The sequence below is a fragment of the Aspergillus multicolor genome (assembly GCF_047715735.1).
Source record: "Aspergillus multicolor strain CBS 133.54 unplaced genomic scaffold BDW74scaffold_3, whole genome shotgun sequence".
NCBI lineage: Eukaryota > Fungi > Ascomycota > Eurotiomycetes > Eurotiales > Aspergillaceae > Aspergillus > Aspergillus multicolor.
Genome location: NW_027395954.1, coordinates 1312993 through 1340493, shown reverse-complemented (window position 1 = coordinate 1340493; position 27501 = coordinate 1312993). Strand labels below are relative to the sequence as shown.

The window sequence follows — 27501 nt, the reverse complement described above, 5'->3', positions numbered from 1 at the left end:
TCTGCATCTCCAAATTACTACCAACCCGGACCTTCCTCTTCGCAATATCTCTATTCACAGCACACGAGTGCATCACAAAACCGCCATCATCCTAGAAGGTATTCTTGCACTGACCTGTTTGGCTGGTCCCATGCGCCAATGGCTAACGAACAAGCCTGACCAGTACATCGATCCCATACTCATTCAGCAGTACCAGCTCAGTTCCCACGAGCTCCCCACCCATGCAAGAGCATCTATTCACCTCATCGTGAGTATAAAATTCAACAGATAGTTGGCAACATGGTGCTGATACGCCAAGTCAGGCCGCCTTCATATTTAGTAAACTCAGAGTATTATCTCGCTCAAGGCTCTCCAATGCCGTAAGCTTTCCTTTGATCTAACTCTTTCACGCAGCACACTGACATTCTGTGAACCGTCAGCTCAAACACTGGATCTCTGGCCACAAGTCCTCACCCACAATCTTTCCCGTCCTCAGGAACCGTCTACTCGTCACCCGATTCTGCTCCTCCTTCCACGGACCCAGCGCCATACCGGGTACTACAAACACCACGAAAACCAAAATGTTGGGAGCATGGGTGTAATGGTCGCGAGTTCTCAACATTCAGCAATCTTTTACGCCATCAAAGGGAGAAATCAGGCGCTGTGACGAAGGCCGAGTGTCCCCATTGTGGCGCTGTCTTTACACGATCCACTGCGAGAAACATTCACCTTGCTCAAGGGAAATGCAAGGCATCCGGAAGGGAACGGTCCAGTCGATGAAGTACAAATGGTGAGAGGGCCTGAGATGCGAAGTAAGGAATCGTCACTGGAGAAAATCCTCCCATGAGCGGTAGATCTACGAAACGAACGTCCCTCTGTCCGTACGAATACCTTCGGCACCACAGTATCTGGTACATCGCAGGTCACATTCGATCCTCCGCGCGGATTATGCTTAGAGCGAGCATTGAAGGCTCGCTTCGACTTTGCATGGCGGCTCATTGAATATACAGTTAGGGCTAGGAAGGGATAATAAGGCGCAGGATTTTGTCGGGCATTGGTGTTTGGGTGCATTATACTTGACTAGAATTTATCTCAAGTCGCTGAAAAGGCGCAATTTCTTGGTTGTTAACCATTTTTCCCGCTCATCACTCGACGAGCTTTATACTCTTTGAACCTCGTTCTGTAGACGGAATGCCTTCGGCGTTGATATCTCCTATGCAAACGGATGTCTAGTATCTGCATAAATATGGCATTTAGCGTAGGACTTCCTTACCATTTTGCAGCCTTTCATAAATGAATATATTTAGCACAGACAGGAGAATACTATTCTCTTGTGGTTTCACCTGATATATATATTCTATCTGGCCCCGCATCATCTGTTAAAGACCGTACTTCCTAGCAGGAAAGCTCTCAAATCAATAAGCCTGCTCAGAGGTACTCTATAAGTCATTCGTAGCTTAGCGCAGACACTCGACTATTGACGTGGTGCACCAAACTTTTGAGATCAAAGTGGTTGTGACCGGGGACCCTTGCTCACACGTGGTAGAATGCTTACGTCATATGGTTGGGCTTGAAGAGATCACATGATCGCGTCGTGTCATCCAAGACCGCCAATGAGACATCCATCGAGTCTCAACATGTTGTGACTCATTCTTCACAATGTCATCTTTCTTTTGATCAATCTTCTTATTTGAGTGTGTGACGGCTCTCTTCTGATATAATTCTCCCAACTCGACAGATTGTGCCCACACCAACGCTTGTCCCTTACTCAATTGCAGACTGTCTAGTTTCGCCTCAAGATGAATCTATTCAAAATACATAGCATACGTGAAGAACTCAGATACTGCCGACATACATTCCGACTAATATACTGCATACGAACAGGCGCGCGAATAATTGCTTGATTTTGTTGCTGTCTTGTATCTTCTTGCGAATTGATCAATACCGTAACTCGCCCCCTTTTGTTGTGAGACGGGACTAGATTCGACACGACATGGCGTCTGTTTTCACCTACGACCCTGATCCCCCGAGGGTCTCTTCCCCATGGTCCACCTCAGGATCTTCAACTCCGCAAGTGGTCCTAGCTGGCAATCGAACAGCGGCCGCCCGCACACGCTCCAACACGAACCTTGACTGTGCGGGGCACGATTTTCTTTCTGACTATGGAATCTCAAAGCTGGAGCCTGAACCCCAAGAGGGTCCCACGGAGTACAAGCTACATCTTCTTTTGCGTCCTCGGCGTCCTTATACTTCGATGTCTACGGGTCACCTCGTTGGTGGGTCTTACCATTCCCGCGCAAGCTTGTCCACATCTGGCCCCGCACCCGCAGCATCCTCAGTAGAGGAGCCGAACTTGAGATTGCCTCAAAGCCGCTCAATAGACAGCCGCCAGCAGCGCTTACAGCAGCTGACAACCCAGTTGCTATGGCGTCTACAGCAATCGTCGCCGTTCCATTCTTCCACCACAGCCAATCTCGTGCTTCCTGTTCTGCCAGAAGCAACGCCGAGGCTCGGCGCAACACCAAAACCATCGCGCCTACTTCCTGGTCTTGAAGAAAGCCAGGGTGCACTGTATGAGATTGGGGTCGCCGATGACGGGACATTTGTAGGGCTTATCAATGACGAGTTAGAGGAGAGCTTGTCCAATTTGCAAGCCATGGCTGCCAGTCTTGGTTGCAAAGTGGAAGTTCTCCGCAGGGTGGTTGTCGGCGATTGCGAATGGGTTGAAGACTCAGGCGTCGAGGACGGCAATCTGGGCAAAGTGCATGCTGAGAACCTCTGGGTTGCGGAAGCGCTAGTTAGTCCAGACTGGGACTACTACCGTGTAGAACTGCCTATCACCGAATCTCTTGAGAAGATGTCGACATCAGATGCCGCTCCGCAGTCTATACCGGACGGGTACGCGTCTAACACCAGCCAGATTCGAGTTTCTATAGCAGGGCCAAATACTGTTGGCAAATCGTCTCTTCTGGGCACGCTAACATCGTCTGTCTTGGACAATGGCAGAGGAACCAGCAGACTGGGACTGCTGAAACACAGACACGAGATCTCATCTGGTGTAACCAGTTCTGTTGCGCACGAACTTATCGGGTACGCTCCAACGGCGTCCACTGATGGCTTTGATGTGGTTAACTATGCCTCGGGGAACGTTGCAGCATGGGACGATATTCACGCCGCTTCAGAAGGTGGTCGTTTAGCCTTCGTCTCTGATCTTCCTGGTTCGGTGCGTTATCTGAAGTCCACGTTAAGGGGATTGATCAGTTGGGCCCCGCATTATGTCTTTCTTTGCATTGCTGCCACTTGCGAGGAAGAGCCTTCTGTCAGCCCTGACGTCGACTATGCGGAGCAGCCAATGGATATCAATCTGGCGCTGTCGTACCTGGAGCTATGCAACAAGCTAAACATCCGAGTTGTCGTGGTCATGACGAAGATGGATCTTGCATCTCGAGCTGGTCTGAGAAATATTCTCGCCAAGGTGTTATCGGCGTTGAAAGTCTCCGGCCGAAAGCCAGCCATGCTCCCTGTACAATCTAACCCGTCTGGGAAAGGTGTAGACCTGCAGCGCATCAAGTCGGCAGATGCAGAAGAAGTGAGGAAACTTATAGAAAAAACCGATGACTGGGCTACAACAGTGCCTATTGTACTTACAAGTGCTGTTGATGGCTCGGGCATAGAGAAACTTCATGCCTTGCTTCGCAATCTGCCGATTCCGCCCAGGCCACCCCTTAGAACCATTAGTATACCGAAGCCACTACAAATACCTCAGCACCCAGCGAGTGTGTTTGATGTCGACGAGGTTTTCGCCATTCCACCGTCAAAGGTATACTCAGAGCAGCGACAACAGAATCATGGCGTGGTTCTGTGTGGCTTGGTCCGTTACGGCTCTATATCCGTTGGCGATGAGTTACTTATTGGGCCTGTCATACCGAACGGGCCGTTAGAAAATGGAAGCAGTCCAAGCTATCAGAGGCTTCGTCTAGACCGACGTTCTTCACAGTACGGCTCTTACCGCAGCCGACCCCCCTCTGGAGATTTCTCAAACTCATCTCCCCCCGGGAAATTTTCTCCACCAGCACAGATGCTGTGGCAGCAAGTTCGGGTTGTCAGCGTTCGCAATCTTCGGCTTTCAGTCCAGAAACTGACTGAAGACCAAGTGGGAACAATCGGGATCGAGCCTTTGAGTACCACGCCCGCCGAGCAACCTCTGCGCCTGGGAAAGTTCCGCAAGGGTGCCATTCTAGCCAGCATGCCAATATCTCCTGAGACTTGTCCCTTGCTACCCATTACTGGATTTGTCGCAAGTTTCCCCTCTAGCGAGTTCGCATCATCACTATCTCCTCCAGTTTTGCTCGGAGGCAATGCGATAGCGTATATTGCGAACGTTCGAACGACGGTGAAGTTGACATGTATGGCTTTAGCTGGCGATGAAATCTTTTCGTCTCCACCGTCGCCTACCGAGTCGGACTTCTTCAGCTTTGACACTGAGTTGCCGAGCAAGCCGGATGTGAAACAAATGGTTAGCTCCTCGGATTCTTCCCCGCAAGGCTCAATCGATATAACATTCTCGTTCGTCGCGTCAGCTGAGTGGGTTGAAGTCGGGTCCCAGGTACTGCTTATGCCGGGGGCGTCAGCTGCGTTGGCATCTGTAGAGGGCTCCACCTCGCCCTCCCGCCTAGAGGGTTTCGTCGGTCATGTTCGTGAAGTACTGTACTCTGAAGAGTGTGCAAGCTGATGTTCTTTTGTTATTTACTCTTGCTTACTGCTTTGTGCTGTGTCCTTTTCTGCTTTGTGTATTGCTATATGCTTGCTATTTTATTCAACTTCTTGCGATTCTGATGTTATACTTGGACATACACTCTACGTAGGCAGAATATGTACTATACAGATGTGGCACGTGCACAGCCCCCACTACGGCTAGCCCCATTGAAGCCCCGCCGTGACAGAAGAGCTCCTGCACAGCAACCGTCGCTAAGGAGCTTCACCTCTTCCGTAACTTTCTATAGATAACTTCTTTAACTGCCATGAGACGTGTCATTCAATTTCGACTCCCCGTCTTCGCTAGATGAGCCTCGGCGCAGTGATTCGGCAGCCCTAGGTTCAGGTTCTAAGGTGACAGACAACGCTTGGCCGCCTTGGTACAGCCTTCTGTGATTGGTAGCTTTGCCTTTGTGTTCGGGGTGATTTGCCAGAGTTTCCCGCCGACTTTCTGCCTGCTGCTCTAAGCTCATCTGTCTAGAATCCAGCCTCGCCAGGCTCCTCTTACATCCGCCTGCTTCCATCTCCGGCTTACTGCGTATTTCAAAGAGCAGGATATCCTTTACCTCATCTCCCTGACCATCGCCTCGCCCTGACCCGTCTTATGGTTCCGGTCTGCAAACCCGACGCAGTATCATCTCGCCGTTATGGCCGAACTTGGCTGCGCCTATGCCGACACTGGAGCCATATCTGATCTGGACCAGCTATGTGATGAAGAGGACGACCTTGTCTCTTCTGTTAGCACCACATCGGCGGGTGAGGAGTCCCAAATAGAGTTGGTCCAATCTTACATCGAAGAGGCTGCCGAGTCCGAGCTTCCTATCCAAAATGGGCGCGCTGTATCCACGACGAAATCCACGCTCACCAACGGCGTTGATGAGAAGGACCAGGTTCCAGATATGGCCGCATTGAAGGGCGACTCGACATCTGTTGGAGAACGCGAGGAGACGGCAAAGCGTCTGAATCTTTTGGATCTCCCTGTGGATCTCCTTCAAGACATCATCAAAGAGGTATGCGCCTTTGCAAGACTGGTGTGCTACATATATTAATCGTGCTGGTGCTCTTCTAGGTGACCCATACGAATGACCTTACGTCTCTGGCCCTTACCTGTTCCGCACTCCATTCCCTCGCAGTCCCTCAGATGTACGCTCGGTTCGATATCGTCTGGCCGGATGCCTTTCCACAGTCTGATCATCCGGGGGGAGTGGATGCTCTTTCCTACGGGCTGGCGACATTAGTTATGGGCGAAGACATCTTCCGAGAAGTGCCTGTTAGGCACGCGACACGCAGTTGCGCCCAGTGCGAGTGCAATAACCATCAATCGGATGTTCAGCAGGGAAGTGTACGAGTCCGGCGCGGCAATTACTTTGCACAGTATACGCGAAAATTCTCCGTCGGGAACGGCCCGCCAGATTGGGTGCAGGAATATTCAGTCACGAAAGAGACTGGGAAAATGCTCGGAACACTTGTTGCGCTAGCCGTAGCGCGGATGGTCAACCTGGAGACATTCATTTGGGATATGCCAACCGGCGTCGTAAGGGATGTATGGATTGCGTTATCGTCGCTAGCAGATCGACCGGGACACGAATGTCGTTTGGAGAATGTTTGGATACGGTGGCACGATAATTCCGAGAACACGGTTCGTCCTTTGTCAGGAGTTCCCACTACGTCTTCATTAACACTTCCCGAGACGCAGCATATCCTTGTTCCGCCGGCTACGGGCTCATCTCTTTTCCGGAAATACGGGCATGTAGAATACCCTTCGCTCTCGATACTGCCCCCACTGAAGAACCTGAGCGTCCTTGATATCGACGAACCCTCATACCTTGAGGAAATGGCTGTGCTCATTGGACGCTCGCGAGATAAATTGCGAGAGCTGCGTGTTGGCATCTCTTCAAAGGTTTGTCAGGCTGAGTGGTTGAAGCCACAGGCAGGATCGCATATCGAACAAGGCGATTCCACTACCACGTCCGGGTGGCCGAGGGCTGGTGGAGTACTTGGAGCGATACTGGGCTGGCCGGGGCGCCCAACCAGCGAAACCCCATTGAAAGCAGAGGAACCTGTCAAAGCAGATGATGATAACACGTCGGGAGACGTCACGATGGTCACGGACTCAGATACCACGGTTCATACTCTCACCGAAGCTTTCTCTGCGCAAACGCTCGATACGACAGCGACTCCTAACCTGGTTGAAGCGCAGGATATCATCAATGCGGGAAATATTCCAAACCTGAGCCCGCAGGGAACACAGCCAATACAGATTCCCACGTCGAAAGCTTCAAGAGAGTCTTCGAGAAAGTCGTCAAAAGCAACTTACTCCTCCACATCTACGGCTGATCGCCAATTGCTAAAGCTAGAGGTCCTCGAATTAGAGCGCGTCCCCCTTTCTGCATCAGTTTTACTAGACACCATTGACTGGACACGAATTACCTCACTCACTATACTCCGCTGTGAAGGCCACGAAAAGCTGTGGAGGGGTCTTCGCCGTCGCTTTGCTCCTTCTGCAGCACCACGCACTGGCTCTAGACACTCCAGTAGGGAGGAGGACAGGAGTCAACCGGAGTACGCCTTGAAGATTAAACATATTCACACCGACGCCGTTTCACCTTATCTGCTGCTTTTCATCAAAGACATCCTTCGCCCGGACACTTTGGAGACCGTTTTTCTCCATGGATCCCCACTACATGACTCCGCTGTTCATATTGAGGGAATATACCGGAATGTGATACGGACTCATCGGGCGAGCCTGAGCAGATTGCTAGTGGACAGTACTGAACGATCACCGGCAGGATTGGAAATGAGTAATAACCGGTGGCGGAAGTGGATGTTCACACGAGAGGTCATCACCTTCATAACAAGCGGACGAATGCCTAAGCTAAAAGAATTGTCGATGACCATAGACTCCAGGGATTGGGTAAGTCATTGATTTTCAATTGACCTGGCACCCGATTTCATTAACGTTATCACTAGCACTATTTCCTACAGAGATTGCCTTACATCCCTCAGCTTCGCGCCCTCCACATTCCCCATATTATCCGCCCAGTGCATCTAGACCTCAAAGAGCTCGCCATGCAGGTCCTCGACATTGTGACCCTCCGGCCCGAAATCAGCATCAGCTACTTAGGCATGCAGAACAAATGTTACGAGATTCTGGAAGGCAAGGGTAATGAGTACGATTTGGCCGAAACGGACGACATTCACAGTGAAAGCTTTGTTCCAGGAGCCGAGAATTGGGCCGGGTCCGAAACGAACGAGGAAGACTCGGACGAAGATGACGAGGGAATCACAATGGATTCCCATTCCGACTTATCGTCGGAAGATCAGAGATCTCTAGAAGATGACGATACATCTGATTGCGACTATGGCCGCCCCCGCGTGTCTTTCCGCTTGCGCGAGATTCTTTTCTATGACGACAAGATTGCTATTTTCAAAGCACGGCATGGCGTTTTATGATCCCGGGTTCTGTATAAGCGTGAAGCAGGCGTTGATATTTGACTTACTTTCTTGTTGATTGCAAGATACCATGGAGCGATTTCCCAGCACATTAACTGGAATTACATGTATTCCTCGTACTGGATTATTCTTTAGCCAATCCGAATTTGTCTTCTTGCAAACAATTACTTTCTCGTCGTCCGCGTAGATTCTTCCTCCATGTCAAAGCACGTGACTTGGCGGTCAGTCAGCTTTTGATATCCGCGATGGAGACGAAATGGACGACATGAAATCAACCTGAAGCCAATCACCCAAGGAGCACCGTTGACGGCCGGAATCTCGACTCGTCTCGCACCGACTTTCTTCAGCAACCTCGTCGATTCTTTCTTTCCGCGCGCGAAGCCGCAATCTTCACCACCATGAAGCTCGTCCGGTGCGTAAAATCCCGTCGCAGCTCCACGTCAAGCTCAGCTCCTTAGCCGCAAGAACAACAAGCTAACACGTCGCATCCAGATTCTTAATGAAGTGCGCCAATGAAACAGTGACTATCGAGTTGAAGAATGGTCTGTCCTGCCTCCTTTTCTTCGCCCATTCTACCTGCGCTCAATACAACCACCATCACAAACACCACCGCTAACCCTTTTTCTCCGCGTAGGCACAATCCTCCACGGAACCATCACTTCCGTTAGCCCGCAAATGAACACCTCCCTGCGAACCGTCAAGATGACTCCCAAGGGCCGCGACCCGATCTCCCTCGACACGATCAACATCCGCGGATCCACGATCCGCTACTACATCCTGCCGGACAGTCTGCCCCTCGACACGCTGCTCATCGACGACACACCCAAGCCCAAGAACAAGGCGCGTAAGGAGGCTGATCGCGGTGGACGGGGTGGTGGCCGCGGCGGGCCTAGAGGGCGCGGTCGGGGTCGGGGCCGAGGCCGGGGTCGTGGTTTCTAAGCTCAGCTGGATATTTTCTATGCTACGGGTGCATTTCGTATTTGGGATCGGATCTCTGGATGCGGAGTTTATTTCTTTTTCTTGATTTCGAGAGTTGTTTGCTTGGTTGATGTCCGCTGCCGTTGTCGCTTTTACGTGTCCTAGGGCTCGGATCTGAAAATGGGTTGCTGGGTCTCGACCTTGTTAGAAGGAAGGAGTCAGAGGGTGGAAAGCTGCGTGGTCAGGCAATAAGACCAGAGCATGAGTTGGACGCGGAGGCCGGAAAAGCATGGTTCGTTCTGTGCAGGACATCTATATTGCAGTTGCGATGCGAGAGGACACCAGGTCGATCAACCAGTCTGTGCAACTAGACCGATACCATTGACCATATATTCGGCGGACTGGGTCATACAGTCCGTGACTTCACACAGCAGCGCAGACATCGACTCCGTCCTTATATGGTCGAATATCACAAATAATCCCAAGACAAATCCATAATCCCGTCCATCTATCCATATCTATGTCTATAATCTATCATAACGTCATGATCATCACATTTTAAAGAAAAAGCTATTCCCTCCAGATCCTCACAATAACCAACTTTTCCCATCCAGCCTGCACCCCACTATTGCCCACATTCTCAGCTCTCCATCCCCCTCCCCAGCCCCGAATCCTATCCTTAACCTCCGCCGGCCGATTCTGCGCACAGAGCAGTACATACGCGACGCCGCGGTCCGGGTCCAACACCTCAGGTATCGATTCAAGCAGTCTGTCCGTGGTCTCCATCCCATCTCGACCCCCGGCGTACGTGAGAGAAAGGTAGTACGAGTCGCGCGCGAACTTTGCGCTCCGCGTTAGCTCCACTTCATTCGTAGTCGCATCAGCGGTAGACGGAATAGCGGGAAGTTCCTCAGTCGGCACGTACGGCGGGTTGAAGAGAAGGATGTCCACGCTGCCGGATCGGAGGGGTGTGCACAGGTCTCCTGTGACAGCTGACAGGCAGACGGATTTTAGCTCTATTTGCGCATCCTCGCGCTCTTGTTGTTTTGATTGTCGCTCATCCACGGCAACTTCCACAGTCTTCTTCGTCGCAGCGCATGCGTTGCGGTTCACGTCCGTCGCGAGCGCAAGGACATCGCGGCGACCGAGAATCAGTGGTGCATTTGCGGTTACGAAGCCGAGGACGACGCCGGAGCCGGAGCCGACTTCGAGAAGGAGCGGGGAGGGCGTGGACGAGGGGAAGCGGGATTTCAGCCAGGTCGATTCGGACTCGGAGGAGAGCGTGTCTAGGAAAAGGTAGGAGTCTTCGGAGGGTTCGTAGATCGTGTCGAAGGAGACGTGCGATGTATCTGGCGTAGGAAGCATCTCGTTTTCCTCGAATTGGTCGATATTATAGGAGAGGGATAGTTGTTCGATGCTGCGAAAGAATAAATCGAGATTCATGCGGAGAAATTTGTCTCCGCTTGATGAGCTTCAACCGCGGCTCCGTCATCTCCATCTCGAGCTCCAGCTCCGACTACCACTCCACATCAACGCATACAAGTCGCCGAACAATACCTTATAAAATGCGCGCCCTCACCCGCCTCCTCTACGCTGCCCCTTCGAGCATGGGCTCCGCCGCGAGCCTCACCGAAGCCCTCGCCCTCCTCCCGCCCATCCCACTCTACCGCCGCATCCTCCGCGTGCACCGCAGGAAGCTCGATCCCGAAATGCGCATCCTGGGCGACTCCTATGTCAAGAGCGAGTTCCGTGCCCATCGGAGTACGGAGAACCCGTTGCATATTGTATGTTGTTTCGCCTTTCGCTTTCCCGCCATTGTTGGACTACCTATGTTGACCTGGAGGCGGGGTTGCGGGGTGTGGTGTCTATGGTGCTTTGCCTGGACAAAAGCTAACTCATCGTTGTCTTGTAGATCGGTTTCCTTACGGAGTGGCAGTTGTATGCGCAAAAGCTGGAGGGAGATGCGTGGATTGGGGAGAAGCTGGATAAGAGCAAGCTGGATAAGATGAGCGGTACGTCAACTCTCTTCTCCTTGGTATCTCGTTCCAAGGGGGCCCCAATTGCTAATGGCTGCGTTTATATGTTCTAGACCAACAACTCGGCCAACTGTATGAGTTGATGCAGACGATTCAGAATAAAGATGGCGAGGGTGAGGGTGAGAAGTAAATCGCTGCTTTTACAACAGCATCCCTTGGGCTTCGAGGCTCATGGCTAGATTATATACACCTTTGGCGTTGAAAACGGTGTTCAGCTGTAAGATATTTTGTGATTCCTGTACATATATATACATATACTCGGAGACCGATTCTATATCCCGGAGAAAAGCCGATGAACCACTTATGAATAGGCGAATCAGAATCAGAACGATAAGAAAAATCCGCAAGACTCCAACCGTTATCCAAAAAATAAAGTGGAGAAACTGGAGCATATAAACCCTCATCCCACGCCCTACGCTTGACATCCTGGCCTTATATACTTCCCTCACTCTAGCAAACAACCATTCAACCATCCAGTCATACCCAAATCCCATCAAAATGCCCTCTATCCTCGAAGATCCATCCACAAAGATCGCCCCCTCAGAATCCCTCCTCCTCTCGCTAAAATCATCTGCCCTCAACACCCCCCTCAAAAGCACCACAAAGGCCGGCGCAAATGTAACCCTCTACCCCATTACAAACGGCTCCTCGTCTCTGCCGCAATCTCTACTGAAATTCCTGCACGCCGAGTTCAGCGCCGAGATTGAGCGAGGATGCACGTACCCTATGGAAACGCCGATGAAGTTCGAGGCGTTCGGCGAGTACTGGTTTGGCATGTTCGGGGTTGTGGCGCTGCTTGATGGTCCGGATGGTGAGGGGTTGAGTGCTGAGAGTGAGAGGGATTGGGAGAAGGAGTGTCTGGGGACGTTTTATGTTAAGCCGAATTATCCTGGTATGTCTTTACATACATTCTTGTCGAGATTGAGAAGGGTGGTCTGGCTAACGAGACCAGGTCGCTGCTCGCATGTCTGCAATGCAGGCTTCTTGACGACTAATGCGGCGAGGAATCAGGGCGTGGGCATGGTGATGGGCAAGGCATATCTGCACTTTGCGCCTTTGTTGGTATGTTATCTCATTCGGGGCTCAAGGGATTCATGCTGACAAGTACGCGACAGGGCTACAAATACTCCGTCTTCAACCTTGTTTTCGAGAACAACGTTGCTTCTGTCAAGATCTGGGAGAGGCTTGGGTTCAGCGTGATCGGACGTGTCCCGGGAGCCGCAAGATTGGCGAATAGTGAGACCTTGGTTGATGCATTGATTATTGGAAAAGACCTGGTAGAAAAAGATGTAGCAAACAAGGCCTGATTTGAAATAAAATGAGGAAAACTCCATGCACCAAATATGAAGTATACATTGCGCTAAATAACTGGTAGGTATCTCTGCAAAAGGGGAATCATCGAAGCAACCTGGCAACTCGAAAGACCATAAGATAATACAGGGCGGAAGATGAAAATATGGACTCTGACACAGCAGATGATAGACGATGCGGTATCGACAATGTGGTAGGCGCTCGACACTACCCACGCCAGGGAGGTCGCTCCGCCAGCTTGCTTCGTGTTGATGGGGTATTGTCCTTGTTGCGGTTTCGCGGCAAAGGTAGCAGACTGATGCGGCGGCTCCCTGAGTGCCCGAGGGCTGTCCCAGGCCGAGCAGCCTTCGTAGGGCTGTCACTTCGGCCCTGATCTTGAGAGACACTGCGACTGAAGGAGGTCCCTGCGAAGCTTTGGCGGCTTCGCGGCGCGTTAGGCATATTTTCCGTTCCAGGAGGACGTCGGAGTTTGCTATAGGGAGGAGGATCCAGGATGGAGCGGCCAGGCGACGGCGAGGCCGTGCGACCAGGGCTGCGCAAGCCTAAGCGACTTGATATACGACTCGTAGACCTGGTGGAGGGTGGTACAGGCGACGCTGAGGAGTTCCGGGGAGGAACCGTCGATAAAGGACGCGTCTTATGAGGGGTTGCGACTGGTTTGCGCACAGCCGGAGTCCAAGGCTTGTTGTACCTATGTCCCACATCCAGATCGTTGGTATTGGTGCTGATATTCCATCGTGGTCGGTTAAGCATTGCAGGTGAGAGTGCAGGCTGTGACGTTTTTCGTGCAGCTGGCGTGGGTGACGGGGCCGTTAGTGTAGTCTTAGGAGTAATCTTGGGGTTGCTGGACTTTCTGCCAGTCATATTAGAGGCGAGCTGCGGCAGTCCTGAAACTCGGCGGCCGGTGGACGTCCGAGCAGCTGAGCCAACGGAACTGCCGCGTCGACTGGTCTTGTTTGCAGGCGTCATGACGACCGATGATGCGGGGGAGCTGCCTGGGGTGTCAACAAGACTTCCCGTGGCCGGACTGTCTAGCGTGAGAACGGTGGAGATGGAATCACGCATATGCTGTGCTCTGAAGTCTTGAATGTCCTCGAGCGACGCGTCCATCACCCTGATGCTGGCGCTCAAGGCGTCGACTTTGGATGCCATGTTCGCGAGAAGCCGCAGTATCTCGCCATTGACAGTTAGTCGGTCTTTGACTCCCTTCTGGGTGATTGTAAGTACTCGCTCGATTGCTGGGACGTAGTGCTGCTTCTTGGCCTCGTAGCTCTCAATTCGACTAGTCATGCCTGCAGGGTTGTGTAGATGCATGCCCGTCTCAATACCCTCTTGCAGCTTTGAGATACTTCTCTCAACAGATTCAAACATTTTCTGTGCCTGAGAGCCAGCATTCCGGAAGACCATGATCCACCTGTCTTCCTCCAACTCTTTCCTCAATGTTTCAGCATCCATCTGCAGGTTTTTGTAGTCCTTCTCAAGTTTGTCGCGGCGCTCTGACAATTCTGTGCAAGCGGATGGGAAAACCCTCTCGGCGCGTGACTGGAACATGGAAAGCCTCATAGGCAAGAAATCAAGCGAAGCGCGCAACGGCGAGAGGCGGGCAAAAAGCTCCACAAGGTTCGAATGATTCGTATCGTCCTGTGGGGTTTGGATGATCGGCTTGTCTAGAGCAGGGGGCGCAGGAAACAAGGGTCCCATACTGGAACGCTTGTTCGACATTCGGCCACCGGAAGGTGTCTCTTCCACGATGGTCTCAAGTTCGTTGATATCCAGTCCAGTAGTGTCCTCGTTTGCCAAGTTGAAATGTCGCTTTGCTTCCATCTCAAATACTAATCCTTCCAACTCCTCGACTTCTTCGCCCACTTCACCGAGAACGCTGTTCCATAACTCCTCCCACTCCATAGCCAGTTCCACCTGCTCTTTCACTGCTCGGAGCCGCGACTTTATCTTGGCCCAGCTCTGTAGGATGATGTCCATCTGGCTAACAATCGTCTCTAAGCTCTCGGTAGTGACATTGGCAATGTCCTCGCGCAATTGCACATCTTCGATTGCCTCGACGTAGACATTCACCAAGCTCTCGAACTTTGTGATTGCTTTGTCCACGCCATCGAGACCTTCGCGCCCGGCGGCGGCGGCCCAGACCACATCATCCTCCGCATCCAAGCCGCTAAGCACACTAGATGCTTTCCTAATCCATATTTGAATCTGCTCCGCGGCACCGGTCAAAGCTTTTACTGCGGCCGGTGCGTTCGCTATCGATGCGATGCTAGCTTCAAGCGACGAGGGTTGCGGTAGGGCGATCGACGTGAGCTGAGAAATCTGATTGCTGAAGGAGGATCGGGAGAAGGAGAAGATCGAATTGGTACTGGAGTAGATTGACGACGTCCGTTGTAGACCGTGAGGATTGAAATATGACTGGTTGGTAGATGATGCGCTCGACTGGACTGGAGGGGAGTCTTTCGGAGGCTGGGGAGGTGCGCCGGTCGCTTCGAGCTCGCTAGTCTTCTGGATGTACTTTTCGTAATCTGTCGGGCCCTCGTTCTGGTCTTCCACATTAGAATCACTAATTTCTGGGCCCAACGGTACCGGAGCAGACTCAACAACAGACATAGCTGTCGGTGTATCTTCCACCTCTTCTTCCGTTGTTTCTAGATGTTCAAATGAGGCGCCCTGATCCAATGCCGGGGTTGGGTCCGCGACCGGTGGTTCAGGTACCTCCGAAGGTAATGGTTCCTGTTGTGTTTGTTGTTGCTTTTGTGATTTGTTTGTGAATGAGATCCCATTCCACGCGCGGCCTTTCTTCTCAACTTTGATCGACGAGACGTTCTTGTGTAAACTATCCAACTCCTTGATCTGCTCCTCAGGAATCCGACCGACCGCACCGGCGTTGCGGGCAGATGATGCTGTTCTGGAGCTTCCGTCTAGTAGCTTCACGCGTGCGGCCAAGCCGGGCGATAGGCGGCGGAGAATGTTAGGGCGGATGAGAGACTTCGGGGACTGGGGGTCATCGCCGTCGTCGTCGTGGACACTGCTGCTGCCGATGCTCCGGATACTTCGTAGCGAGGATTTCGACTTGATCCGACGTGGTGTTGCCGACTCATCCGGAGAGGATATGGAGACTAGAGGAGGTGGTGGTGGTGGCGGCGGAGAAGCTTGCGACGTGTTTGCGGACGTGGACGTGTCTGGAGCAGTATCCGAGGAGTGAGTGCTACTGAAGATGGCACGCATCGATACGGCCACACGCCCGCTCTAGCCCGGAGAACCTGGAGGGCTAGAGAACTCAAGCGGGAAACGAAGAGAAGGTGTGAGACACGCTATGCTGCAGTTGGGTTGGGTGAAGAATGCGTCGTTGCCCAAAGTATGCCGGCCCCTATAAGAATGTTTGTCGCTGTCTGAGTAGAAGTGGGGTGATGACTCTAGCTGTGGATGAGCTGTTCTTTTCTGAGCTTTCTGAGCTGAAACGAGCGGGCTACATGGTACTCAGAATCCGGAACGCAGAGGAGAGTTGCAGGAGAAAGTTTAGAGAGAGAGGAGACGGAGAGAGAGCCGTTCCTATCGTTTAATTACCATTTCCTTACAGTTCTTCAGTTGCTGATCGCCACCACCAAATGCCCGGATCCCAATAATAGTGGCTCTCAATTGCCGCAGGGTCCATTCAGGGGATCAGCTCCTTTCTTTGGGACTGCTTTATGGCCACTAGCTTTCCCCTTCTCTACTTCAGACGGTGCTCCTGTATTATTGCTTTATTGTATTCTATCTCAAGGGTTTGTGGCAGGGAGCATTCTTGGTAGCGCAGGCCCAGGCATTCCTTTCCCAAGGAACTCCTTCTCCCCGAACTCACAATCCCATGTAATTCTACCCTTGCTACCAGAATCGAGACACAAGAAGCGAATATGTGGCTCAGGACATCCGTAAACATCGTTATGATGTATATATCTAATCGACCAATCACCGACTAATGCAATGCAGCACAATGTACGAGGTGCAAACTCAAACTCCGAATTCTCGTCGCCAAAACTGTCATCGACAAGTAAGGGGTATCAAATACAGGCAGTGTGGACTGCAAACAAACGTCATCCTGAATCAAAATACGTGGTCCCAATGAACATGTCCCAAAAAAACACTCCCATCCAAGACACGCGCCGTGAAAGAAGTAGATTACGACAAAAGTTGTCATGAGGTCTTTACGAGCAGTCCGTCAACGCTAGCTGCAGTTGCCCGTCTCCTCAAGACCCGCAGGTCTTGCGAAAGCTCACCCCGGACGAACTGGCACCAAGCCGCAATGGCTCTGTCGAATTGGTGCCACGCTTCGTCACTGCTGCCGTAGACGACGCCCATCACATCCACTTCGAGCTTCGTTTCCCATCGGAGTTCAGCCGCCTTTATCCAATATCGGAGGTTATCGGCTTGCCTATATGGCTTGGCAACGTCTTCGTGAAAGGTTTTGATCTCGCCAAAAGGTCGCTTTGATTTTCGGACGGCTATGTTGTGGATCCGAATCAGGTCGCGGCCATCGCGGAAGTGCTCTAGCATCGCAGATGGGAGTGAGCCATTTTCGGGCTCCGCCCACGCTGGTAGTGGTGAGTCCGGACCTGTCAGGCTGGCCAGGAATGCCTCTTCCCGTTGCCGTTCCCGACCGGTCCAGTCACCTTCAATCCAGGTCCATGACGCCCGCTCCTTCACTTCTGCGTCTTCAAGCTGCGCCTCTTGCGACAGCATATCGCGCACGTCGGACATCCACCCTAAAACAGCCTTCTTCTCCTCTTCACGAAAGCCGCCTTCGAAGTTGCGCCCTGCCCATCGCTTCAATACCTCAAGGACATTGAATAGATCCTGCCTGATCTCGCGTTCACTTCTTATGGATGCCAACCGCTCCGGATACTCGTGGGTGGTGTAGTATATCTTTGCTGCGCGAATTGCAAGCGTGACGACGTCCAGAATGCGCATACCGTTGATCTCATCCCAGCTCTGCCGAGCTGCAGCCAAATCTGCCCGTCGTTGTGAGTTACCCTCTGAATCCGCATCGCCGTCTGGCGAAATATCAATTCGTGGTGGAAGCGTGTCCGGAGACGGCTGGTCCTTGGATACCGTGTCAATTTCCTTCTGTGCTTTATATATTGCATTCAGAAGGTCTCGCCGCAACTGCAGCAGATCTGGAGGCGGTGGAATATGGTGCGTCTTGACGCTATAAGTGCTGACCGTAGGGGGCAGCATCACTTCATCACCATCCTCGACACCATCGAATGCATCTTCTCCTGAATCGGTATTGACCTCCTCCGTCGGGCTCATCGAAAGATCATCGGTGAAGCGAGCATTCGGCGTCAGGAGTAACCGCGGGGCGTCATCCGGATTCTTCCTCTTCTTCTTGTATTCCCGTGCATTGCCGCCCTTGCCGTCCAGCAGACCTGTCCGAGCGAAATAGTACTGCAAGTGGGCAATACTCCCCAGACTCATGACGCTCTCCCGGTTTTTGGCGGAGTCCGCGAATTCCGCCCCCTGAGGCCGGATATACCCCCGTCTCCGTGTGGAGACCGACACTGAAGACCTAGCATCTGCGGAGGTGGCAGATGAGGCTGATAACGAAGAGACTGTAGAGAACGTACGGACGGGTGATGGGCAAGACGAGATTGCGGGTGTTGGAGAGAGGGAGGGCGAGGGCGAGGAGTCTCGGACGGGAGGGGCTGTAGCATCAAACGCGGTGGGATCCTCCATTGCGACGCAGTATGTTTCGGCTCATACGATGACAGTAGTAGACGTTTGATACGTGTAGACGGGCTGTGACCGTGCTGTATATACCGTAGGATAACGATTGACGAGAAGGACAGGTGGTCACCGGGGGAGAAATGACGGTTAAAGTAAGTAATTAAAGGACGGCTTCCTCGGCAGACGAACAACGAAATTGGCGATCGTGACGGATCTGCAGGCGAGAACAAACTTGAGACGTTCGAAAGGGGGGTTCCTGGGCTTCTTTTTCGGCACTAAAGGGGAAGCGGGTCAACTATTCAATAGTAGCGTCTCTGTTTTTCAACGTCCATCGCGCCTTGTTAAAGTGGTCAAAGAATTGTGGATGCGAGGAGTGCTTTAAAAAGAAACATCTGGCCGTCGGCATTTCGACCGTTAATTGCTTCTTCGATCTGTTTCGTCCCGATGCCCCTGACGGAGGATATGCCGTGCAATCTGCTTGATCCCCATGTCCCCATCCCGCCACGCGAGGTGGACGAACACCGCATCGCGTCTTGCAGGCCGCACCAACCCGGTTGACATATCAGCTTGCATTATTAGGTAAAACACGAAGGGTTGGCTTTATAACGGATATTTTTGACTCTGAGACATGACGGCAAGAAACTCAGTGACAGCAGAGACCCATCATCCGGGGCCGCGGATATTGTTCTCCCAATTGGGTCTAGTGTTGTTTGGTCTATCCACGTCGCCGGGGTCATGGTCATGCTAAACGGTTTGATCTGATTTCGAGAACAATCTATCAATATTCTTAAGAAGGAAAATCAAAGAGAGGAGATATTCGCCATGCTATGCTCAAGCCCCATCCAATTTGCGCCGTTTTGACCATGTCGCGGAAGTATGCAAACCCGTCCATCCGATTCCGCAGATGACGCTTCATGAAACCACAATTTAATGCCAACAGTCAAGTCTTAAACAACGTCTTCTCTATCCCAGCCGGTGGTTTTCAGGTGCTTGATCCCTTTGCTAGGATGCGGCTTGGATGGCTCCTTCCATTCGACTGCGAAAGGGTTGACGTCGACCGCCTGTTTCAGGTTTCCAAGGGTGTGGTTGACTTCACGATGTTTTGCCTCATCTGCTCGGACATACAACAGCAGGTCCTTCATGGTCCTGTGACCCTCTGGCATCTTCCAGTACTTGATAGCGATTTCCGGAGCCTCTAGCGTCTCCCAGCGCGGCAGCCTGCCGCTCTCGAGGTCCTTGATGGCTCGAGTGTAAGTGAGTACAGCTTCCTCTTCGAGGTACCCGACGAAACGATGGCAGGTTCGTGGCGAGACGAGGTAGGAAAGGAAGAAGCCGTTGAAAAATACTCCTTGCGCTCCGAGGACCATCAATCGCATGAACCAACCTGGTTCCGCGACTTTGAGGAAGGTAAGGAGGTGCATTCGCTCGTTGTATGCCTCCTCAAGGAGAGTCTCGATCCTGTAATAGTGAGCATTCGAACTATGGCAAGCAGGCAAGATCATCAATTTACCATCCGTTATCTCGCTTCATGCGTCTAAGACTCCTCAGGTGCCTTAGCATACCGCCAACCATGCCGGGTACACCAGCGACACTCTCCAAGAAGACGAATCTTCTTATCCATGCCTTTTCCGTCATCTGGAATTTCTTGATGTGCTCTTGGCCCGGTGATGGGTGCTTGTAGCCTGTTACCAGGTCCATGCCCCATCGCAGGACACGGACACTCCCCAGCGCGACCCAGTCGGACCAATTCTTCGCCTCGCGATGGCCGACGGTGACTTGCCGCATCTCTTCCTCGGTGTAACTGTTCTCAGTCAGCCGCGCCACCCTTTCTTAGAGGACAGTCCATGGCTTACACAGGATGATTCCATGCCGTTTTCACCTCTATGATCTTCGGTGCATCAGGGGGAGGAAAATATTCTTTGATATGCGATTGTGGCGTTGAAGACATGAGCCGTTTCCCAGTCGGCTGATGGTAGGATCTGTTGGTGAGGAGCGTACTGCTATACCGGAGCCCAGTGGTTGCCATGCCCCTCGTATAGATTCGCATTGTCAACTGCATGGCAGCGACTCTAATTGGCGTCGTAGTTGATATCGAATTCATGACTGCAATACTGAGGTCAAGATTCGGATTGCTGTGAGGTTGTTGTCAATTGTTGAGACTGTTCAATGTTTGGTGGAACTGTTTGTTGCTGATTATGAGTAAAAGGAAGGAGCTGACCAGGACCGCAACGTCCTCTCGTATTTATATCTACCAGCTAAGTACAAAGCACTATAAAAAAATCCTCCAAGAATCACAGTTTCAGGCAAAGGCAAGGCAAGAATCGGGACCTTTAGGGCTGGGTACCCGCATACAGGAGTCACACGCGGGTCGACCATTGGAAAATTTTTCATTCACCGAAGGGAGAATACAGATCTGACGTCCCTTGTTGCACCGTGGCTGCGAAGGAAGGGGGCTCGAGAATTCAATCTACGGAGTATGAGCCAGACAATTGGGACCGATTCGTTCCTGGCACTCGGCCTTGTATCTCAGGCGTCTTAAACTTACCGAGCGTTACCCTTGTGTATACTGCATCCACCATTGAGCCAGAAGACAAGATTATTACAGTTTTCAGATATATCAATGTATAAGAGACAGTTATGCTCAACCGAAGTGGAATCAAATCACACACTTCTCCCATTGTTTTAATGCTGTATTGCAAGTTCTGTTTGCTGAGGTGTGAAAAGTTGCTGCGTCAGCCAAATACAGTATGTTTCGCGCCCTGTCCGCCATGTGACTACGGAGGGAGCCGGGACGCAACTAAGCCATGACTCAAAGGGAGACCGAGAAAAACTCGGGATCTGGTGAACGGCGTTTGCATAGCCTATCCTTGTTTGACATCAGTGAAAAAGACTCCTGAGGCTGTAGAAGGCGCAGTGATCGCTAATGCTTGACCAATTTCTTGGGATTGGCTAGGACCGGGATCCCGGGAATTGAAAGCGCCTAGAGCGGATAGGTTTAGTTATTCTTAGACATGCATAATTACAGCGTAGACTAGGTGGTGGTCGGTGTGGCCGAATGTACAAACTACAGTACATTCAATCATCAAAGAGATTCAAAGGTGGTGGCGGACGTCTTCCTGAGCCCGAATTGTCCTTCGCCCTCTCTCGCATCAAGCGTTTTCTGCTCTAGCTTGACGACGTGTGCATGTCGCGGACCATTGTTGATGTCCTTGAGGAACTTCTGAATGGTCTCTTCGGGACCTTGGGCTTCGCCTTCGACCTTCGCATGTAATTAGTGCTTTGGTAGATGAAACACTATGGGCCGACAATTGGTCATGATTAGGAAATAAATGCATACCCTCCCGCAATCTGTGTTCTTTACCCAGCCGTTTAGACCGTACTCTGCAGCGCGCTTCATGGTGTAATCGCTATAATGGCATGACGTGGTTAGCATCAGCTGAGGCTCATAGAGAAGATACATACCGGAAGCCGACACCTTGAGAAAGTAAATCGTTAGGCATCCTCACGTAATGAAGTTTTGACTAATACCTACCTTGGACGGTGCCATGGACTTTGAACGCAATCTAGAAAGAGTTAGCGCGACCATCAAAATTTTGAACGTGTAACACAGGCATCAGATGATGGACATGCCCTCTGAGTTGTCATGGTATTTTCTGATATATTGGTTGTTGGCAGTAAAGTAGTAAGAGGGGTGTTGTTATCATGGTCGGCGGGCCTGGGTTCCGAAAGCAGTCTAGTGTGGCTGAGGATGAGGTCGCCCAAGTGTCCACTGCGGGGTTGCAAGCGAGCTGCATATTAAACCTTGCCCTGCCCACTTTGGAACCTTTCAATCTTTTCCTTCTTGCATCCGAATAATCAGTTACACACACTTCTTTGTTCTTAGTTGCAGCTGTTGGGCTTCAAACCCTGGCCCCAGTGCTAGATGCTGGTACAATCGCTGCTCCTATCCTGCTTTGCTGAATGAAGGATCCAAAAATCTTGCCCGATCAGCGGCAAAATCTTAAGGGTCCATGATGAAGCAACAAATGCAGCCAGCGTGTGCGTGGAGCAAAAAGATACCGAAGACCCCCAGTTACGGCGAAGTCTGCCAGCGGCGGATTCGAATCTGCATCAACTCTGGAAGCGGCACATGGTTAGAGACGTGTTAGCCCATTACACCACGCTGCCTCGGTTGCTAGTACTATCTTTTCTCAAGAAGAAATGGTGCTCTTTCGTAGTGAAAAATGCCTTCTTCTCAGTCAAGGACGAAGAGATGTTAGTCTTTGAACTTTGAATGCCAATCGCTTGATTAGTAGGGTCATGTACGGCAACTTTCCGCATTCAAACAGCCAATGCGGACGGGGTGTTGATCAAATCGCCATTCAGACCTCTCCACACTCTGGCCCACTCCTCAGTACGTCCTTTCTATGATAGGCTCCCGCACCAATGACCCAAGTTCAATCTGTCAAGCTTCAAACTGTCAGCGATCTATTGTTGCGGCTCTTTGGTATAGTGCTGCTCGGGCCGCTGCTTGGCGTTTTAAGGTGGGTCGGTGGAGTCATGCTGTGTGACATTGGAGCCACCAATGTGATGCTTGCAGTTCGTTCTGGCTGGGTCTCAAGGTAGGTGCGTAGATAAATGGTTTCAAGGAATATCTAGCAGAAGACTCTATATATATGGAGCCAAAGACAGGAGCAGACGGAAAACCACTGAAGCAAATGCTGGGTTGGTTGCATAGTACCTAGCTAGCGCTCCACGCGATCCTGCGAAAGAGATTTGTTTGTCAATGTAGAAGCCCGATGTACCTTAGTAGTGCTTTTCGATTCCGAGGTGAACCCATATATTACCATAATCCATAAGACTGGTTATCTAAGGAATCCTAGTCCTTGTATGGTTTATGTAACACGGTCTATAAGAATAAGCGACAATGACATAGATGAGTATGAATATCTCTCAATGAATCAAGGCTTTTGTGGTTCCAAGGTTCATCAACCCCGTGTTCCACGTATATCAATGGCTCCAGTAGACGCCATGCGGCCATATTTAATTGTCCTCCAAGCAGTCCTATTGGTATAGTGACAATCTGCTGGGGTTTCAGAGCAAACGCACTGATTTTCATCATAGCCAGTCTTTCTCGAAGTCGGTGCGGATCATATCTAAGTGGCTTAAGCATATCAACGAGCTTCGGTAATCCTTACGCTAAGGATCTCATCGTGAAGAAGAATTTTGATCCACGTTTTTCACCTATAGTTTCCCCACAATCCATTGCATTTTCCTTTACCACGTCTGCCGCCGGCGCGTTCCCAACGTGCTAGCAGCGGTACAGGGAAGCGATGAAAAGCCATCTTTGCCAGTGACTCGACTGGCTGGTAGATGGAAATGACATTGACAGGATCGTCGTATGTATAGTTAGGTTTGTGTCAGGCCTGAGGACTGTAACTCGATGAGGATTTCGGGCTTTTATATACCTCTAATCCGGTTCCTGAAGATAATCTTCAATCTAACCGAGTATAGCCCGGTAAGCCCGATTTACAAGAGGCGAACAGAGCAAAGCGTTCTGAAGGGGTCCTCGTTTAGATGAGAACGCACAAGAACCGTTTCGCAAGAAGGGAGGGTTGGCCGCAGGACATAGCATCAATGATAATGAAGTTGCTGGTGGTGTCCGTTCTAGAAACTTAGTTCTTCAGTATATGATGAGGGTTACTTCGTCGCCATTGCTCATTTTCAGATCTCTTGCTTTGACCGGCAGGTGGTTCTAGTCCCAACAGAATGTGGTGGATAAACAGGCGATGCGGTGGATGAAGACGACAGCTGGCATCAGTAACGACTAGAGAGACCTTGGTAACTTCCTTGATCTATATAAGTCAGTCAAATCGAAGAACAATTTCCAAAGCCATCAAGCGCGCCTGTGATGGTGGTTGGTTGTAATGTGTAAAAGCTGAGTGGGCCTCTCGGCCTTCCGCCCCTGATCCTCGTTTCTTCGATCTCTCCGCAATCAATGTCCCTCACTCCTTGTGCTCTCCCGTCTGGCAGTCTCCGACCAAGATATGTTGGTGCTAAGATGATTCTTTCATTTCTCTCCTGGTTCCGGCGGCTCTATTCGCTCGATACTTTGGACACACGATTCACTGTCCCCGCCAACGTCCCCGTTAAGGTCGCCGCTGAAGACACGCGATCCAGCTTTGCAAAGGATGCCCGCTCCAATGCCGTCGCCAACGGCGCCTCTCCTTCTAGATGGGGAACTCTCGAATATTACGTCTACTACGTGATTTTCATTGTGGCAGTGCCGCTGATGTTCAAGTCCGTGGTTAATGTCTCGCAAGGTCAGCCTGTCTGGACTTGTTGTTAGAACCGAGCTGATACATGGCCTTAGAATCGCATCCCACTTACTCCACCTATTCTCACCTGCTATCCCCTGGTTGGATTCCTGGACGGAAAGTCGTGAGTCGTGCTTGTTTAGTATCAATAGGGGTTCAAACTGACACAGTCCGTGCGCAGGACAATTCCGACGCGCAATATTCGGGCTTTCGTGATAACATCCCCTACCTCCTCATTCTTCTCGTCGCTCACCCTTCCCTTCGGCGCATATACGAACACTTTACACATGCCTCAAATGTGCCTACTGCGAATAATGCTACATCTCTCGCCGCCGCGGGAGACGCTCGCGCTTCTCGACGTATACGGTTCGATTACTGCTTTGCTCTGGTGTTCATAACAGCTCTCCATGGAATATCAGTCATCAAGGTTTTGATCATTCTCTATTTAAACTACAAGATCGCGAAATGCCTTCCGCGGAAGTATGTTCCAGTGGCTACCTGGAGCTTCAGCATAGGGACCCTGTTTGCCAATGAGTTTTGCGGCGGATATCCATTGGCGCGTGTTATCGGTTTCTGGGCGGCGGCTGCAGACGGACCTGATCACAAGTCAGCTCTTCTGGAATGGGCGAAGCACTTGGACAGTTGTGGCGGTCTAATGCCTCGGTGGGAGGTTCTGTTCAAGATTACTATCCTACGGATGATCAGTTTCAACATGGACTACTACTGGAGCCTGGACTCTTTTGGTAGCAGCCCAATTGAAGTAAGTCTTGTCGACATACACGAAGCAAAACCTTCTGACGACCATAAGAAGAAACAACTCGATCCGGCAGCGCTTTCAGAGCGTGACCGCGTCAAGATCTCACCTGAACAGTCTGCGTTCAATGGCCGGAATTACCTTGCTTATATCCTCTACTCTCCTCTATACCTAACCGGTCCCATCCTGACCTTCAACGACTACATATCCCAGCAGAGATACGCACCGCAGTCGCTGACGAAAACCCGCACAATCCTCTATGGGACTCGCTTCTTCCTAACCCTGCTGTCAATGGAGCTAATCCTCCACTTCATCTATGCAGTTGCAATAATCAAGGCATCGCCGGATTGGTCGCTTTACACCCCTGCCCAACTCAGCATGCTCTCCTTCTTCAACTTGCACATCGTCTGGCTCAAACTTCTTATCCCTTGGCGCTTTTTCCGCCTCTGGGCCCTCGTTGACGGCATCGACCCGCCTGAGAACATGGTCCGCTGCGTCTCGAACAACTACTCCGCGTTCGCGTTCTGGCGCGGCTGGCACCGCTCTCTCAACCGTTGGGTTATCCGCTACCTCTACGTTCCGTTAGGTGGTGGTACCAATCGCTCAGCTACGACCCCAGCAGCATCAACAAGCGGTACTAAGCGACCATCGTCGCCTCTCTTCGCCAAAGCTCGCCAGATCTTCAATTTCCTCGTTGTCTTCACCTTCATCGCTCTCTGGCATGACATTAACCTCCGCCTCCTGATGTGGGGTTGGCTCATCACCCTCTTCGTTTTACCTGAAGCCATCGGCACCATGCTATTCCCGCCCAGCCGATGGCGCTCTCGACCGAACACCTATCGTTTCATTTGCGGTATTGGAGCGGTTGGCAATGTGCTCATGATGATGATTGCCAATCTCGTTGGGTTTGTACTTGGTTTGGATGGGATCAAGGGCCTGCTATCGGAGTTGTTGGGCAGCTACGCTGGTCTTGTATATCTGGTATCGGCTTGCGGTGCGCTATTCGTTGGTGTGCAGGTGATGTTTGAGATTCGAGAGGAGGAATTACGGGCCGGCATACGCATGAAGTGCTGATCCTGTCCTATGTGAACCGGTGAATGTTTTCGTTCGATATACATATAATATACAGATTAATTGGTCGCTAGCTAAACCATTAGATGTCGGGTATATTCATTATTTGACATTGTATTACAGGCATCGTCCTTCTCATGGAGACCTTCGTTGGGCACTGACCATGGTTCTCGACCAAGCTTACAACTGACAACCCTCCGCAATGGGGTACTCCGTATAATGCAGGTCCAACTTCTCCGAATGAACATATCATAACGAGTTCTTCATAGTGATTCTAGAAGAATGCCCCACATCTTGAATCCTCATGCGTCTTATAACACTCGATCCCACACGTCCGCTGGTGACAATTGCGACACCGGATCTTGCCCCAGTATCCGCATATACAGCAAAAACGCCGCGGAGCCTTCCCCGTTAAGGGCGGGCCCGCGCGCGACGCGTTATATGAGAGCGGAGGCTCGGCTAGAAGGGCGCGCATGAGGCGTTCTGAGGGAGCGGACGGGATGTGTGATTTCAAGAGTGGGTCGTTGTCATGTTCGGATTTTATGAGGGTGTTCGGGTCATGCTCTTCTTCTGGTTGAGGCGGAGGTTGAGATTGGGAGTTGGCGTCGGCGTCGGCGTCGGCGTTAGCTTCAGTGGATGTAGACGTAGTGGTATCAGATGGTTTCTGGGAAGACAACCGAACGGGGATATCTTTCTTCGCGCGAGAATCCGGTTTCGGCGTCGCAGAAGCAGGCGTCGCACTCCGGCGCGATAACGAAGAAGGCTTCGTGACTCTACTCGCAGGCACCCGCTGCGCTGCCGTCGAGCCCCCCGCGGACGCAGCCTGCGCCAACGCGGCCTCCTCATCATCCAGATAATTCCGAAATGTCTTCTGCGACTGCAAGATGCGGCGGACGTTCGACGTTACTTTTGTCCTCGTCCCGCGCGTCGCACTCTCCCTAGGTTGGGAATCTTTCCTTGTGGGAATCGCAATGGCCGCATCCTTGTGGTTCTCCCGGTCGAGTTCTGTAAGATGTCGGACGATCGCGTTTGCTTGGCGTGAGGACACGTCTGTTCGCGAGGGGTCGCGGATTCCGCGCTTTCGGCCGGTTGTGGGTGCGATGGCGGCTTTTGCTGGGTCGAAGCCTTTATCGGGGACGTAGGTCCAGCCTGGTGTGGCGTGGGAGGCTTTGCCGGAGGTGTTTGGGAGGACTTCGACGTGGTACATTGTGGTTTTCGCGTC

The 27501-nt window shown here is 51.6% G+C and overlaps 12 protein-coding genes across 12 annotated transcripts; 6 read left to right on the top strand and 6 right to left on the bottom strand.

Annotated features, from left to right (window-relative positions):
• The first annotated feature begins 1626 nt into the window (after positions 1–1626).
• Positions 1627–4977, top strand: BDW74DRAFT_146191 (uncharacterized protein). The gene has a single exon (XM_073723301.1). It carries the CDS (start codon positions 1973–1975, stop codon positions 4709–4711), a length of 2739 nt encoding a protein of 912 aa, XP_073587938.1. The 5' UTR covers positions 1627–1972; the 3' UTR covers positions 4712–4977.
• A 50-nt stretch (positions 4978–5027) lies between these two features.
• Positions 5028–8351, top strand: BDW74DRAFT_146189 (uncharacterized protein). The gene is made up of 3 exons (XM_073723300.1): positions 5028–5744; positions 5804–7648; positions 7705–8351. The coding sequence occupies exons 1-3, from the start codon at positions 5382–5384 to the stop codon at positions 8185–8187; spliced, it is 2691 nt and encodes an 896-aa protein (XP_073587937.1). The 5' UTR covers positions 5028–5381; the 3' UTR covers positions 8188–8351.
• Positions 8352–8467: 116 nt separating this feature from the next.
• On the top strand, positions 8468–9246 carry BDW74DRAFT_78643 (mRNA splicing protein SMD1). Its single transcript, XM_073733727.1, has 3 exons — positions 8468–8599; positions 8680–8729; positions 8822–9246. The coding sequence occupies exons 1-3, from the start codon at positions 8586–8588 to the stop codon at positions 9124–9126; spliced, it is 369 nt and encodes a 122-aa protein (XP_073587936.1). The 5' UTR covers positions 8468–8585; the 3' UTR covers positions 9127–9246.
• Positions 9247–9675: 429 nt separating this feature from the next.
• On the bottom strand, positions 9676–10548 carry BDW74DRAFT_174417 (S-adenosylmethionine-dependent methyltransferase; the record flags this gene model as incomplete). The annotated part of the gene is made up of 1 exon (XM_073728027.1): positions 9676–10548. The coding sequence occupies one exon, from the start codon at positions 10546–10548 to the stop codon at positions 9676–9678; it is 873 nt and encodes a 290-aa protein (XP_073587935.1).
• Positions 10549–10627: 79 nt separating this feature from the next.
• BDW74DRAFT_146182 (succinate dehydrogenase assembly factor 3) lies at positions 10628–11457 on the top strand. Its single transcript, XM_073723299.1, has 3 exons — positions 10628–10889; positions 11018–11117; positions 11195–11457. The coding sequence occupies exons 1-3, from the start codon at positions 10671–10673 to the stop codon at positions 11269–11271; spliced, it is 396 nt and encodes a 131-aa protein (XP_073587934.1). The 5' UTR covers positions 10628–10670; the 3' UTR covers positions 11272–11457.
• A 149-nt stretch (positions 11458–11606) lies between these two features.
• On the top strand, positions 11607–12460 carry BDW74DRAFT_146180 (GNAT family N-acetyltransferase). Its single transcript, XM_073723298.1, has 3 exons — positions 11607–12033; positions 12094–12203; positions 12257–12460. The coding sequence occupies exons 1-3, from the start codon at positions 11640–11642 to the stop codon at positions 12446–12448; spliced, it is 696 nt and encodes a 231-aa protein (XP_073587933.1). The 5' UTR covers positions 11607–11639; the 3' UTR covers positions 12449–12460.
• BDW74DRAFT_146178 (KAR9 family protein) lies at positions 12461–15960 on the bottom strand. The gene has a single exon (XM_073723297.1). The coding sequence runs from the start codon at positions 15681–15683 to the stop codon at positions 12660–12662; it is 3024 nt and encodes a 1007-aa protein (XP_073587932.1). The 5' UTR covers positions 15684–15960; the 3' UTR covers positions 12461–12659.
• Positions 15961–16501: 541 nt separating this feature from the next.
• BDW74DRAFT_78582 (uncharacterized protein) lies at positions 16502–18338 on the bottom strand. Its single transcript, XM_073733725.1, has one exon. It carries the CDS (start codon positions 18165–18167, stop codon positions 16629–16631), a length of 1539 nt encoding a protein of 512 aa, XP_073587931.1. The 5' UTR covers positions 18168–18338; the 3' UTR covers positions 16502–16628.
• Positions 18339–18842: 504 nt separating this feature from the next.
• Positions 18843–20477, bottom strand: BDW74DRAFT_78561 (alternative oxidase). Its single transcript, XM_073733724.1, has 3 exons — positions 20012–20477; positions 19669–19959; positions 18843–19616 (listed from the first exon to the last, which is right to left on the bottom strand). Exons 1-3 carry the CDS (start codon positions 20257–20259, stop codon positions 19106–19108), a joined length of 1050 nt encoding a protein of 349 aa, XP_073587930.1. The 5' UTR covers positions 20260–20477; the 3' UTR covers positions 18843–19105.
• Positions 20478–21067: 590 nt separating this feature from the next.
• BDW74DRAFT_146173 (acylphosphatase) lies at positions 21068–22306 on the bottom strand. Its single transcript, XM_073723296.1, has 3 exons — positions 21621–22306; positions 21496–21565; positions 21068–21417 (listed from the first exon to the last, which is right to left on the bottom strand). Exons 1-3 carry the CDS (start codon positions 21656–21658, stop codon positions 21241–21243), a joined length of 285 nt encoding a protein of 94 aa, XP_073587929.1. The 5' UTR covers positions 21659–22306; the 3' UTR covers positions 21068–21240.
• A 1842-nt stretch (positions 22307–24148) lies between these two features.
• BDW74DRAFT_78544 (putative glycerol:H+ symporter (Gup1)) lies at positions 24149–26418 on the top strand. Its single transcript, XM_073733723.1, has 3 exons — positions 24149–24460; positions 24511–24578; positions 24636–26418. The coding sequence occupies exons 1-3, from the start codon at positions 24199–24201 to the stop codon at positions 26280–26282; spliced, it is 1977 nt and encodes a 658-aa protein (XP_073587928.1). The 5' UTR covers positions 24149–24198; the 3' UTR covers positions 26283–26418.
• A 135-nt stretch (positions 26419–26553) lies between these two features.
• Positions 26554–27486, bottom strand: BDW74DRAFT_174409 (putative HIT finger domain protein; the record flags this gene model as incomplete). The annotated part of the gene is made up of 1 exon (XM_073728026.1): positions 26554–27486. One exon carries the CDS (start codon positions 27484–27486, stop codon positions 26554–26556), a length of 933 nt encoding a protein of 310 aa, XP_073587927.1.
• Between the last annotated feature and the right edge of the window lie 15 nt (positions 27487–27501).